Below are 11,955 nucleotides of genomic sequence, written 5' to 3' on the forward strand. Positions count from 1 at the left end.
ATTGGAGGAAGGTACAAAACTCAACTTGAGCATTTATTCACAAGCAATTACCACAGCATTGTTAAAACTCTGCAAGAGTGCCTGTCATGAACAGGTTCCACTCAGAAAGCCAATGTGGGTTACAAAAACAATCACAAAGGGAACACAATACCTTTTCTCTTTTTTGTGTGTGGGAGAGGCGATTTTGTTTTTATCGTAACAAGGTTAAATGATGTCAGGACACCGAAAGCGTTGGCACACGGCTGGCATCGCATTGAGCGCCGTTCATGACGAGGCGAGTTGTACGTCAGGTGTGTGGTGCGCCTTCCCTCCCCTTAGCGCCAACACCAGATGGAGCACCGAGCCTCCCTGGATTTTGTAGTCTGCTGCCGTCTTCTCATCGTTCCTGAGAAAATGAGAATGTGCTTCACATGAGTACAGTTGAAGAAAAACTATTGAACACAGTAAAGGAGCTCACATCTGTTTTCCACTGTAGATGAGTCTTTGTTGCTGAGGGGGTATGCCTTCCTTTTCTTCCACCCTTTCTTTAATTCGCTCCACCTAGAAAGCCAAGCAACAATCTGACAAATGTTTCTGTGTCTTGAATTTAATTCATGACACGTTTTTTAATGCCATTACCTTGTCTGTGGGCTCAATGTCAATTTCTATTTCTTTTCCAGTCAGAGTCTGAAATAGAATGAACACACTGTAAGGTCTGATATGATGATGGAACACAAGCTAAACTGGCATCTTTTTAGTTTGTGTGCAAGAAATCTCGTTATCTATTACTGTGATTGCCATGTAGAACAGATCTTTTATTTTAACCGCACGACAGCACAACTGGGAGGGGGCCATCGCATCCACTCAACTGGAAGTCTCTCACTTTTCAGGTTCAAACTCTACAAAGTAGTGCGTAAACAATGCTCCGTCACATCGATACCTGAAGTGGCAATATTCAGTTGCTTCACCCAAATAAAAGTCAAACAACAAATGTATTTTTTATAACTACAGCCGCCAAAGTGGAAGCTACACAATATAGCTACCAAATGAAACGGTCATCTTATTTGAAAGGATCCCCCTCCCCCAAAGAGCGAACTTTCAGTTTTATTGAAAATGACAAACGCCTTACCTTCACTTTGATCAGCATTATGAACGAGGTATATGACACAATTTTAAATTATGTGAACATGTAATGATTTGGTGGTGCGAGTACTTCTAAACAGGTCGCCGGGATGATTCAGGACTACTTCCTGTGTAACACGCTAAACGTTCCGGAAGTGACGTTCCATGAACTCTTCCTCCTCGGGTCGCTTTTCATCATCGTTTCACGTTACCGAGTTAGGATTCAGCGTCTTTTGTAACCGTTTGCGACTCGTTTCAAAATAAACTAGGTCCTATCGAATGGTAATTTCACATTAATTACGTCCAGGTTAAAAAAAAAAGGCAATCATAAAATCCTCATCATAATAATAATTTAGAACATACAGCAAAATTACGTTCTTAAGTGCTGTACACAACTTAACATATTTAATAGGATTAAGCCTTTTTTTAAACAGTAAAAATGCTTAGACGGGCCACATACAACCCAAAACGAATATTTATAGAAAAATGAATACATTAAAAATACAGATCAATATTATTGGTGAACAATGTAAACACTGAAGTATTCAAACTCCTCTGATAATTTGTTGTATTCATGTTGCCCCTTTTTTTATTACTTAAACACGATCCTATGTTTTTATAAATGTGATTTATGCATGCATTTGTATTCGTGTATCATAAATAAATTTTCTGAGTAAATTAAAACGTTTTACACATGCATGAATTTCCAATGTCGTATTAAATGATTAGTTCATATATTTCTAAATTACATTTTGCAGTCATAATAGAACTATTTTACATGTGCGTTTTTATTTACACCCACATAAGCGTTCTACAAATGACCTGTACAAACGTTTTCCCACTTGCTAGGATACGTGTACACAGTCGGCGGTCTAAAAGGCTTTTCCTGCTCCCGTACAGGTGTTTGTCATTGGTGTGATTGGACAGGAAGTGTGTATATAATTCCACTTGCAAAGTACTCTGGCTCTTTTAGCCATGCTTCTCCATCTCTTCTTCGGTGTGACCCTCTTGACTGCTTTTGCAACAGCTGGCGATGAAGGTACTGATCGCAGATGCTTTGTTTGTGACCGCAGTGTTCAGCTTTTCACATCGGATTCCTTTCTCTACAGCTATCACAATAAACTGTTGGAAAGACTCTGTAAACATCACATGGAGGATCAGTCAGGAACTGACGCCATACTCAACCCGTCTTTTCCTTGGAAACTGCATACGGTCGAGTGTGACTACTTTGCCGTTGGGAGATTGGGAACTACATTTTGACTACAAATTCAAAGACTGTAAATTTAAAAGAAAGGTAAACGGGTGAAAAAGGAGATCACCCGAATTCTCAGAAGCATGTTGATGACCAGCCTGTCCTTCACAGATGAAAGGAAAACATCTAATCCATCAAAATGTATTGACCTACAGGCCTGGGGCAAAGTCCAAACCGCCAGCTTATGAGTATTTCTTTGAATGTGTCCAGAGAAGGTGCAGTATATTTGGATGTCCACCGTTTTCCTGATCTCTTTTAAAGCGTTCTCTACATCTTTTAGGCCAGAAGGGTGGATTCCTCCATTCCTCAACCCGGCCGCCAGTGTTTCTACAGGGCATGGTGGCCTCGTCTTCCATCTGGCGCTCCTAAATGGTGATTCCTCTCTGCCCTACAGACCCATTTTATAAAACCTCCATATACCAGCGACCAAAATATCCTTCCTTCCAGAACAACTGTCAGGCATAGCAAAATCGAATGTAATCCCGCTGGGCTCGTTCATGCCTATCTGGGCGGCTGTGGAGCAGAAAGCCCATCAACCGTTACGTCTGTTCATGGAGGAATGTGTCGCCGCCCCAACTGCAGAGCTGCAGCCAGAACAGCAGCAGCTTTACCCCATCATTGACAACAAAGGGTCGGTTTCGCATTGCCTTTACAGTTACTCGTCTAAAAGTTGGATTTGTAACGTCGTCCCTTCTACAGGTGTCTTTCAGAAAGTGTCGAGGGCAATTCGGTGTTCCTTCCTCGATACCATTCATCTGCACTTGTCCTTTCCTTGCAGTCGCTCATGTTTGGTGTCGGAAAGGTGAGACTGGAGGAAAACACCACCACTCTTAATGGAGATTGATTTGGAAACTGACTTTGGCTTCAGGTGTATATCCACTGTAAACTTGTGGCGTGGGATCCGGAAGTCCTTGATGAAAGCAAGAAGGCTTGTCAATATTCAAAGCAGAATGGCGGGCAAGTGTTGCCTTTTAATTTTTATTTATTTTTAAAGCACCAGTACAGATTTTCTTGATGTCTTGTACCTAGATGGGAATTACTAGACGACCCATCCCAGAACAAGCTGTGTAGCTGCTGTGATAACGCCTGCAGAGCCCGGCCCAGAAGAGGAACTGAATGGGGTACCAAAAAAAACTAATTTGAGTTGACCTTCCACTTGACAATTTTTATTTATTTTTAACACTCTTTAGAATCCCATGGCCTGAGTCAACTTTCAGTGTTGGGACCTTTGGTCATCGTGGATATGTCAGACACAAGTCTGACCGCCTAAAACAGATGGAGCTCTTTGCTTCTAATAAGCATGCATGTGGATGTACAGTTGCACAGAGAATAAAATGCTCTCTGACCAAATGTGACTCTTTCACTGAATTTCATCCGGCCTGTGTGGGGCCTCAAAATCTTTATTTTGCGCTGTGGTCCTTCAGTGAGTCTCCGCCCAGAAGTCTAACGTGCGAAGATTGACCTGTAATGCAGCACAGTGCCGCAGGGAGCCTGTTCTAATTCCTGTCTTTGACTTGGAAATTTCATTTCTTATCCAACTTATTCCTGATGGAACGCTTTCCAGGTTGCTCATTGCCTCACGCCTAAAGCGACAGTGTTCGGAAAGCAGTCTGTAATGGTCATAGAAAGTGGACTTGCCCCGTTTCACCGGTTTAGCTACACCAAAAGTCATGCAACCTGTTTCTGACAAAGGCTCTCGGGCTGTAGCAATAAGCTCACTCGTATCCGGGTGAGATGAACCAGAGGTATTTGAAGGATAGGATCGTGTAGATTTGACAAATGCTTAGGAAAGGTACCTGGATGCAACCTATAAGCATCGACTACTCCTGACCAGATTTTGCAAAAGTATATTACCCACAATTTATAGCCACATTTAAAGCAATCGGAAACTGCAGTAGATGACAGATTACACGTAGGCGCTTGACTTTCACAATAATGTTAAATTGCTCATTAAAAAAAACGGCCAAAACTTTTTGTCACAGGTCAAAGCCAACTAATATGTCAAAAGCAAAAGGTGTTTCCACACAAATATTTCCATCATAGAGTGGACTATACCAAAATCAATGAAAAACCTCACCGGTGATCTTTTTCATACTCCGCTGGCATTGTGCAGTTAAACTACAGACCTCGGCATTTCTCGCCATCGCGCGATGACATCGGTTATGTAAAGTGCAGTCCAATTCATTTGAAACAGCGCTGAGATTTTCTGTGTTGGAAAGGAAACACCTTTTCATTTCTCCTTGACCTGATGACGATATCCAACAAAGGTGCAGGAAAGGTGACATAAAGGTTAAGCGATTTGAGTTTTCCGAAGAGGCTCCGGGTGTCCAGACTGTTGGAAAATACGAGTGGTGGGAGGAGCAGAATAAATAGAAGCTAGGCTAACTAATAGCTTAGCTGTTTGCTACATTATAATGAATGACTTGAGAGATGTTCCACAAAAATACGCACATAAATACAGATATAATTTGGATGTGCAGGGACAAATGATTCGTGGTGAATTTACTTCAAATGCATTGACACACGCGGTTTTACACACTTAACATTTGCGAAGCTTGCTACATTCTACAAGCAAGGTACTCTGTGACAAAAGTTTCGCAAAACACAGCATGTTTATTTTTGTTTTTAAGCGGAAAGTTTGCTCCTTGAAAATTTTAAATTCAAATCCAGACGGTTGTTTCTTCAGTTTTCTTTCTTGGATGAACATTTTATTTGTTTGAAGTCATAATTAATACGGATGAATTGAATACGTTATAAGATCAGATAACAAAACCTTTATTTGTCTCACAATGGAGAAATTCCCAGCTTATGAAAGGGAGAAAGTAGAAGACAAAAACTATATACACAAATATAAAATATAAATGTAAACATATTAAAAATGGATGAGTGGGGTTGAGTCCAGGTTTTCAGAAGGGTCTATTCAATAGTCTATGTACAACGTATGGCAAAGTATATCTAAAAAACATCTCTAATATCTAAAAAATATCTCTAATTTCTACAATTATGATGTGATCGTGTTGGTATTAAGAGCTCGAGTAATTCGGGTTGAAAAGCCCAGGTCCAAAATGCACGGCCCCTTGCTGCATTGCACTAACATGGACCATGGAAAGAGCTCACCGTAATCAGGTGCACCTGTGCAGGTGGGCGCACACACCAGGTGAAAGAGTTTGACTCGATTGTCACCTTCCTGTCCGAGTGAATAAAAACAGGATGAGCGCACTAAGAGCATGTTCAGTCATGATGGCGTTCATTTGGCATAGTGCATTACTTCTGATCTTAGCTTCTGATGTTGCAGTGTATGCAGGTAATGTTGATTTGCAAAGTTTAAAGTTATTTATTTGTTGGTAAATCAACTTGGTGTTGTGGTGCTTCTAGTTTGCGCTACGCTGTGTCTTTCTTCCAGATGTCAAGCTGGACTGTAAACCTGATTTTGTGTCACTGGTGTGGACGGAACGCAGACACCAAGCTGATATGTCACGTTTCCGTTTGGGAACCTGCGTTCCCACCAGCTCGTCTGCTCGGGAGGCAACTTTCAATGTGGAGTATATAGACTGTCACTTCAGAACAATGGTGAGCACCTCTCCATGCCACCGCCTTGTGGTTTGGATGCCTTTACCAACTCCCACTTTCGCTTAGGTGACCGGGGACAAGATCGTGCACAGCAATGACCTGGTTTATTTGTCTCCTGGCTCTCAAGTGCAAACCTTCGTCCACCCTGTTATTTGCGTATTTGACAGGTTGGTTGCTATGAAGTGCTGCTGCTCTTGTCAACCTCTAAAAGCGATCACTTCACATGTAACTATTTGAAGTCGGCGTTTAATGTGTTGCACTAAACCCTTTGCAGGCCGAAAGGGTGGGCCCCGATCAGGTACGACCCGACGTTCACAACCTATGGCCAGTCGGGTCTAGTGTTCCATATGGCACTCATGAATGGTGAGTTCACGGCTAAAATGACAGCGTTTTGTGTGGTCGACCTAATTACTTCAATTTCTATTTAAGATGACTTCACCGCTCTCGCCGAATCAACCCGCTTTGCTCTCGGTTCATTCATCCCGATTATGGCTCATGTGGAAGAGGATACACATCAGCCATTGCTTCTGTTGATGGAGGAGTGTATAGCTACGACTACACCAGAGCCCCAGACTGACCATTTTTACAACATTATCGGCAATAAGGGGTACGGTCAAAAAGCAGGATTAATGGGTCAACCTGTGGCAATATTTTTAAAAATCTCTTTTCTTCAATAATAGGTGCCTTTTGGATAGTAAGATGTCACGTTCCAGATTTGAACCAAGGGAGAGGTCATCAGAAGTCAAACTCTCTCTTCAAGCGTTTCGATTTGCTGTCGAAGAGGAGGTAACTTAGTAATTGCAGAGCTGCAATTAAAAAAAAAAAAAAAAAAATTAACCTGATGTTGACTTTGCGTGTCTGTGCTCTTTTCCAACAGGTGTTTATCCACTGTAAACTTGTAGCTTGGGATCCAGATGGTATTGACATGACAAAGAAGGCATGCAACTTTGTTAAAGGGCAGGGGTAAGTCAAAACTTTTCAAGTTCAATTCAGTTATGCGAGAAATTTTCAGACTTGACAAATCCCAAATAACTTTCACCATTTTAGTTGGGTGTTGGTGGACAACCCCGTACATAGCAATCTGTGTGACTGCTGTGAAACAAACTGCAAGTCCAGGTGGTCAAGGAGTGTATCAGGTATTTCTATTTATTCCACCGCTCGGCCGGAGTTCTCATGCTGGTCTGAAAGTACTGTGCTTGCAGGGAAACGTGGCGTGGTCCAGAATGCAGTCCTTGGACCCCTGACAATCACTGAAGTTGGTCCCTAAGATGGCCACTTCCTACTTGGTGTGGCATTTCCTTGAATAAAAATTATTCCTAATGGAATAAATCGGCTGGTGTAAAGTGTTTTCACAAGATGCTTCAACTCGTTTGCTACCTTCAAATTGTATATCAATAAACGCCTGGAACACAACTTTGGGTTTTTTTTTCCCCTTTATATTGTGGCTTAATGTAACCTGGGAATTTTTCTTTTGGGTGTTTACAATCTGGATTAATTTACTAGCGGTGTCAGAGTTGGGCTGACTTAAAATTTCAAGGCAACACATTTTAGTTCGTCAATTCAACCGAACGTGTTCTATTGTTAAAATTGGTTTAGCAGCACAGATGGCCAATGCGAAAATGGAGCTCAATAGTCATGTTGGCTTCGCTGCAGAGCGTATACAAGAGGCCCTCCTCGCAACATAGAGGCCTTGGTTGAATTTCACACTCGCAAAATGTAAACTTGACCACATTCACCACTTTTCTACATCAGTCCAAACTCTCCAAGAGTGCTTTGTTTCGTAGTAACGGATCTGTATCGAAGCGTATTGCTTTTGTCATGGCTCCATCTAGTGGTTTGGGGGAGCAAGACACTTGAAACGTTAATAAATTTAATGTTGCCTTCTTGTGTTGTAGTGGAGTGACCGTGAGTTATTTGTAACAATTTTGACACATTCAGTTCAGTTTTCACAATTCTAAAGCGTGTGAGTTATTTTGGCGAATCCCCAAATTCAGTGAGCGTTTCAACATAAGTCGACTAACTGCCTCATGAGCAACTATTATCAGGCTAACGGCTGCTCGCGGTTGTCCATGTTGCGGCAGGTAAGATTACTAAAATAACCGTTTTCCATTTAACAGCATGTTACGTGTTTTTTGTTGTTGTTGGAACGCGTGAATCTGATTTGAAAATGTGAAGAAGCTACAACTCACGAAGGCGTTTAATAGCATGCTGGAGGTTTAAGAATCATGCTTGTGTGGTGGACACTTTTTTTCCCTTATATTTTAAGATAATGCGATAACACAAATAGAAGTACAAAAATACCTTATTAGAAACAAGTAAAGTTTATCATTTTACTGAGTCTGAATAGTTTTGTTTGTTTTTGCAGCTAAACTAGGTTATGGAGTGGTTCCATTGTAACAAGTGTTTCTTAAGAACAGGATCCAAGTTTGCAGTGTCCAGCTGTGGACACATCTGCTGTGAGGCCTGCATTAAACCTGGCAAGTCTTGTCTGTTTAGATATTTTAATTCCTTGTAATAAGTGATTGACAAAATGGTTTGAATCACTCTTGGGATTGTGCCTTTCCCCTCAGAACAATGTGTCATATGCGGAACCAGCTGCAGTTACCTGCCCATTACAGATAAGGTTGGTGATTGTTACGTTTTGGATCTTGTGTTGTGGTGACCCAAATTATTCTTCCACCTGCTGGAGTTGGATTTTCAGGCATCATGCACAATTTAGTTTGCGCTATTACAGTAGGAGCCAAATCGATCCGTATTTACTTATAGATAGAAGGTTGAGTTGACATCAAAACGATTTTGCAGAAGATCCAAAAAAATGACTTAATGTATTTTTTTTCACGGCATACAGGCATTGATGCCCAAAAACTTGAATGGCATGGCCTTGTCTGTATTGAGCCAGGAATTAGCCTGGTAAATAACAAGCAGAAAGAGAAATAACACAAATACAGCAGTTAACGGTTCGATCTTGATTAAACTCCAAATCCACTCCGACTCAAGACTTACAATGTTTACATTTAGCATGCACCAAAAGCTAACACGTCACACTAAATATACAGCAGTATCATAGCTTGATAAATGCTTATATGTCTTTGCAACTTCAAATCACCTTTGTTGATCCACAGTGTAACACTGATGGATTAACTAGCAAAAATGTGAACGCTACTGTGTTGTGTTCAGTACATGTTCAATTTAGATGAGTTGTATTTCTGTTAAGAATTGCCATGTCTTTAGTTTCTGGCCAGTCTGACCTGTCTTTGTCTTTCAAAATGCATGTCACCATCCATCAGAGTCGTGGGGAAGCTGGAGCCTGTCCCAGCAGACTTACTGGCTGCTGAATTGAAAATGGGCAGGGGGAGGGCAAATGGTTTTGGGGAAGGGAGTGGGGGGTTAATACTATATGGAGTCAGCTTGTATTAATCCTCTCCCTGTCACTTTTTTTTTTTTTTAATGACTTTGCACCTCCCCACACAGTCTGACTCGACCATATCTCTTCAGTGACGGAGCACGCATCGTTGGAAAATAGATGTCAATTATTCTAGCAGCTGCACCGATGGATGGTGATGTCACTCAGTGTGTGTATACACGTCTATAGCCCACTGCAAAAGGTGCAGTTTTATTGTATTTGGGGATTCCGAGGCATCAGACAGCCAGTCATATCATGGACAGTCAAAAGGATGTCCACAAAAACAACCCAATTCTTGCATGGCCAGAATACTCACCGGAAGTGTCACCCACTCAGGATGTTTGGGATGCTTTGGATCGACGTGGGCGTCGCTGACGATGGAGTGGTGCACTACTCGCTTGACTTGTGTGCAGGCAGCGTGGGATCGGTTCCGGTTCCCACTCAGTGACGGTGTGAATGTGGGTGTGAATGGTTGTCTCCTTGTGTGCCCTGCGACTGACTGGCGACCGGTTTGGGGTGTAGTCTGCCTTCCGCCCATAGTCAGCCGGGATTGGCTCCAGCATCCACCCATGACCCCGTACAGGATAAGCGGTGTTGAAAATGGATGGATCGACGTCCTCACAATATCCAGAATCTTCAGAAGGACATTGTAAGAGTGGACCGACATTTCACAGGCCCTAATCAACACATTGCAAAGGAGATGTGTTGCGCTGCGTTCGGCAAATGGTGATCAGACTAGATCCTGACTGGTTTTCTCAATTCTGATCCCCCTCCCTTAATGCAGTAAAACTGCAGTTTTACGTGACTGTTTATTGTGGGCTGCCTAAGTGGCACTTGTGCAGTGCAATAAACGTGTTGCACTGTGTGAGGCAGATGGTGATTATGTTGGATGGAAAGTCGTTTTCGGGGTCCACGCGTCGTCCTCATCTTCAGTTGTCCTATAGCAGAAGATGACATGGTTGACTGGAAATATTAAGTTGGGGAATAAACAAAAAGCGGCATTGTTCTGTTTGTATATATATATATATATATATATATATATATATATATATATATATATATATATATACAGTGTATACTGTACATATACACACGCTGTTCAAATCTTACCCTGACTAAAAGACAAATCAGAACTTTTTGATGTTTATAAGGTGTGATAGTGGTCTTCCTTAAAAACAAAGACTTTGTGTTTTAGATGAAAATACAGGAAAGGGTGTTTTTCATGGATCCCATGAAGCTCTTCCAGTCACGTCTAGAGCACATTACACAGGTTTGTTCACCTCCACCCCTTTTTTACTGCTGTCCTTTTTTTAATAGCGCTGTCATTGTGTTTCACCTTATTGATGATCTTAAGAAAGCCGCGGCTTGATATCCCGTACGCGGTCTCAAGGTGCGTACCCTCTCAGATTGCAGATTTTCAGCGGACACAAATGCAGCGAGCCACGGCATACTTCAAGCACAAGTCAGTTGAACTGGAAAAGCGTCTGAAAGAAGTCACTCAGCAGAGTTACAGGTGACGGAAAGGAGGTCTAAATCGCTCCCGTAGCTGAGACGGATATTTGTCACCGTTGCTTCTTTGGTCATAAGGCAAATCGCTGAATTGAAAAGAGAGAATGCCGATTTAAAAAGCCGAAATATGGAGCTGAAACAAGAGATGGCCGAGCTGAAAAAGCCTCTTTCACAGAGGAGGGTACGTGGGTGCCCCAATTTTAAATTTCCCAACTGCTTTTGGAATTGTTCAATAAGCGTTCCACTATGCTCTCTTTAGGGTTCTCCGGGACAATTCCAGACAAATGGGTAAAGGCAAATGTACTTCTCACACTCAAATGTCTTGCGTTGAGGCTGTGACTGAAACTTGAGTCTCATACAGTGTTCAAAGGATCTCGCTCCCTGTGGCTGTCGCTTCTCCTGGTAATCCAATGACCTTTTTCCTATGTCTTAAAACAGGGGTGTGAAACTCATTTTCGTCACGGGCCTGATTTTTTTTCCCTTGGAGGGCCGTTATGACTAAAACCATATAAAGAAGTCAAGAATAACCCTTTATTCACCTATTGTTTAAGTTACTGTAATGAGGGATTTGGTGACAAGAACATGCTTACAGTATCACTATTTATTACATAGAGATTTTAGCAAGCATCATGAAAGTTGACATCTTTGATTTGCTTTCACAGGCCACAGAAAATGAAGTGGCGGGCCAGATCTGGTCCCCCGGCCTTGAGTTTGACACCGGTGTCTTAAAACAATGTTTTTAGATCGTGTTTGTGATTAAGATGGATTGTGCCAACCAATTTCCTATGAAACTCTGCAGAACGGTGTGTTTGAAAAGATAAGCGCTGTTACATGACTGTGTGAATCCACATCCAGTTGCAGATCGTGTATCAACATTTTATTATTATTCCGCACGACTCCTAATAATGAAACTCCGACGAGCAAAAGTTGGGCATTTTCCACCGTTGCTGAGATGCGTTTGTTACTGAAACACCACCATTTTTTGTTGATCAATCAAATATTTTTAATCCTCACACTGAACTTGTTTTCTATCTCCAGTGACCCCTCATTTAAGAACTATGAGGTATGTCTGCCACAGCCATTTTGTTTAATAGCCTCAAAAAAAAAAAAAAAAGGCTTT

General features: G+C 41.8%; 4 protein-coding genes across 4 annotated transcripts; 3 read left to right on the forward strand and 1 right to left on the reverse strand.

The window, feature by feature from the left end:
* Positions 1-20: 20 nt before the first annotated feature.
* On the reverse strand, positions 21-1,247 carry nedd8l (NEDD8 ubiquitin like modifier, like). The gene is made up of 4 exons (XM_019864815.1): positions 1,109-1,247; positions 619-666; positions 458-540; positions 21-385 (listed from the first exon to the last, which is right to left on the reverse strand). Exons 1-4 carry the CDS (start codon positions 1,124-1,126, stop codon positions 265-267), a joined length of 270 nt encoding a protein of 89 aa, XP_019720374.1. The 5' UTR covers positions 1,127-1,247; the 3' UTR covers positions 21-264.
* A 776-nt stretch (positions 1,248-2,023) lies between these two features.
* Positions 2,024-3,703, forward strand: zp3f.2 (zona pellucida glycoprotein 3f, tandem duplicate 2). Its single transcript, XM_019864814.1, has 9 exons — positions 2,024-2,140; positions 2,211-2,395; positions 2,465-2,568; positions 2,634-2,725; positions 2,801-2,984; positions 3,053-3,155; positions 3,222-3,310; positions 3,383-3,474; positions 3,544-3,703. Exons 1-9 carry the CDS (start codon positions 2,077-2,079, stop codon positions 3,621-3,623), a joined length of 993 nt encoding a protein of 330 aa, XP_019720373.1. The 5' UTR covers positions 2,024-2,076; the 3' UTR covers positions 3,624-3,703.
* Positions 3,704-5,534: 1,831 nt separating this feature from the next.
* On the forward strand, positions 5,535-7,333 carry LOC109512764 (zona pellucida sperm-binding protein 3-like). The gene is made up of 9 exons (XM_019864751.1): positions 5,535-5,657; positions 5,757-5,923; positions 5,990-6,090; positions 6,198-6,286; positions 6,353-6,530; positions 6,604-6,709; positions 6,801-6,886; positions 6,971-7,059; positions 7,126-7,333. Exons 1-9 carry the CDS (start codon positions 5,564-5,566, stop codon positions 7,188-7,190), a joined length of 975 nt encoding a protein of 324 aa, XP_019720310.1. The 5' UTR covers positions 5,535-5,563; the 3' UTR covers positions 7,191-7,333.
* A 73-nt stretch (positions 7,334-7,406) lies between these two features.
* On the forward strand, positions 7,407-11,926 carry LOC109512768 (RING finger protein 212B). Its single transcript, XM_019864757.1, has 9 exons — positions 7,407-8,004; positions 8,289-8,400; positions 8,494-8,546; positions 10,522-10,596; positions 10,733-10,839; positions 10,914-11,016; positions 11,095-11,123; positions 11,197-11,237; positions 11,874-11,926. The coding sequence occupies exons 2-9, from the start codon at positions 8,301-8,303 to the stop codon at positions 11,924-11,926; spliced, it is 561 nt and encodes a 186-aa protein (XP_019720316.1). The 5' UTR covers positions 7,407-8,004; positions 8,289-8,300.
* The last annotated feature ends 29 nt before the right edge of the window (positions 11,927-11,955 follow it).

Source organism: Hippocampus comes, unplaced genomic scaffold (assembly GCF_001891065.2).
Source record: "Hippocampus comes isolate QL1 unplaced genomic scaffold, H_comes_QL1_v1.1 scaffold285, whole genome shotgun sequence".
Taxonomy (NCBI): domain Eukaryota; kingdom Metazoa; phylum Chordata; class Actinopteri; order Syngnathiformes; family Syngnathidae; genus Hippocampus; species Hippocampus comes.

What these genes read in the sequence shown, in the direction of transcription:
- LOC109512764 (XM_019864751.1), top strand. Translation starts at nt 5,564, where the DNA reads ATGAGCGCACTAAGAGCATGTTCAGTCATGATGGCGTTCATTTGGCAT. An exon ending in AACATTATCGGCAATAAGGG is followed by an intron (nt 6,531 to 6,603) that starts GTACGGTCAAAA and finishes CTTCAATAATAG; the next exon opens with GTGCCTTTTGGATAGTAAGA. An exon ending in GTGGTCAAGGAGTGTATCAG is followed by an intron (nt 7,060 to 7,125) that starts GTATTTCTATTT and finishes CTGTGCTTGCAG; the next exon opens with GGAAACGTGGCGTGGTCCAG.
- LOC109512768 (XM_019864757.1), top strand. Translation starts at nt 8,301, where the DNA reads ATGGAGTGGTTCCATTGTAACAAGTGTTTCTTAAGAACAGGATCCAAG. An exon ending in ACCTGCCCATTACAGATAAG is followed by an intron (nt 8,547 to 10,521) that starts GTTGGTGATTGT and finishes TTTGTGTTTTAG; the next exon opens with ATGAAAATACAGGAAAGGGT. An exon ending in GGACAATTCCAGACAAATGG is followed by an intron (nt 11,124 to 11,196) that starts GTAAAGGCAAAT and finishes AGTCTCATACAG; the next exon opens with TGTTCAAAGGATCTCGCTCC.
- nedd8l (XM_019864815.1), bottom strand. An exon ending in ACATTGAGCCCACAGACAAG is followed by an intron (nt 541 to 618) that starts GTAATGGCATTA and finishes TTGGCTTTCTAG; the next exon opens with GTGGAGCGAATTAAAGAAAG. An exon ending in ATCTACAGTGGAAAACAGAT is followed by an intron (nt 386 to 457) that starts GTGAGCTCCTTT and finishes TCATTTTCTCAG; the next exon opens with GAACGATGAGAAGACGGCAG.
- zp3f.2 (XM_019864814.1), top strand. Translation starts at nt 2,077, where the DNA reads ATGCTTCTCCATCTCTTCTTCGGTGTGACCCTCTTGACTGCTTTTGCA. An exon ending in TCATGTTTGGTGTCGGAAAG is followed by an intron (nt 3,156 to 3,221) that starts GTGAGACTGGAG and finishes CTTTGGCTTCAG; the next exon opens with GTGTATATCCACTGTAAACT. An exon ending in TATTCAAAGCAGAATGGCGG is followed by an intron (nt 3,311 to 3,382) that starts GCAAGTGTTGCC and finishes TCTTGTACCTAG; the next exon opens with ATGGGAATTACTAGACGACC.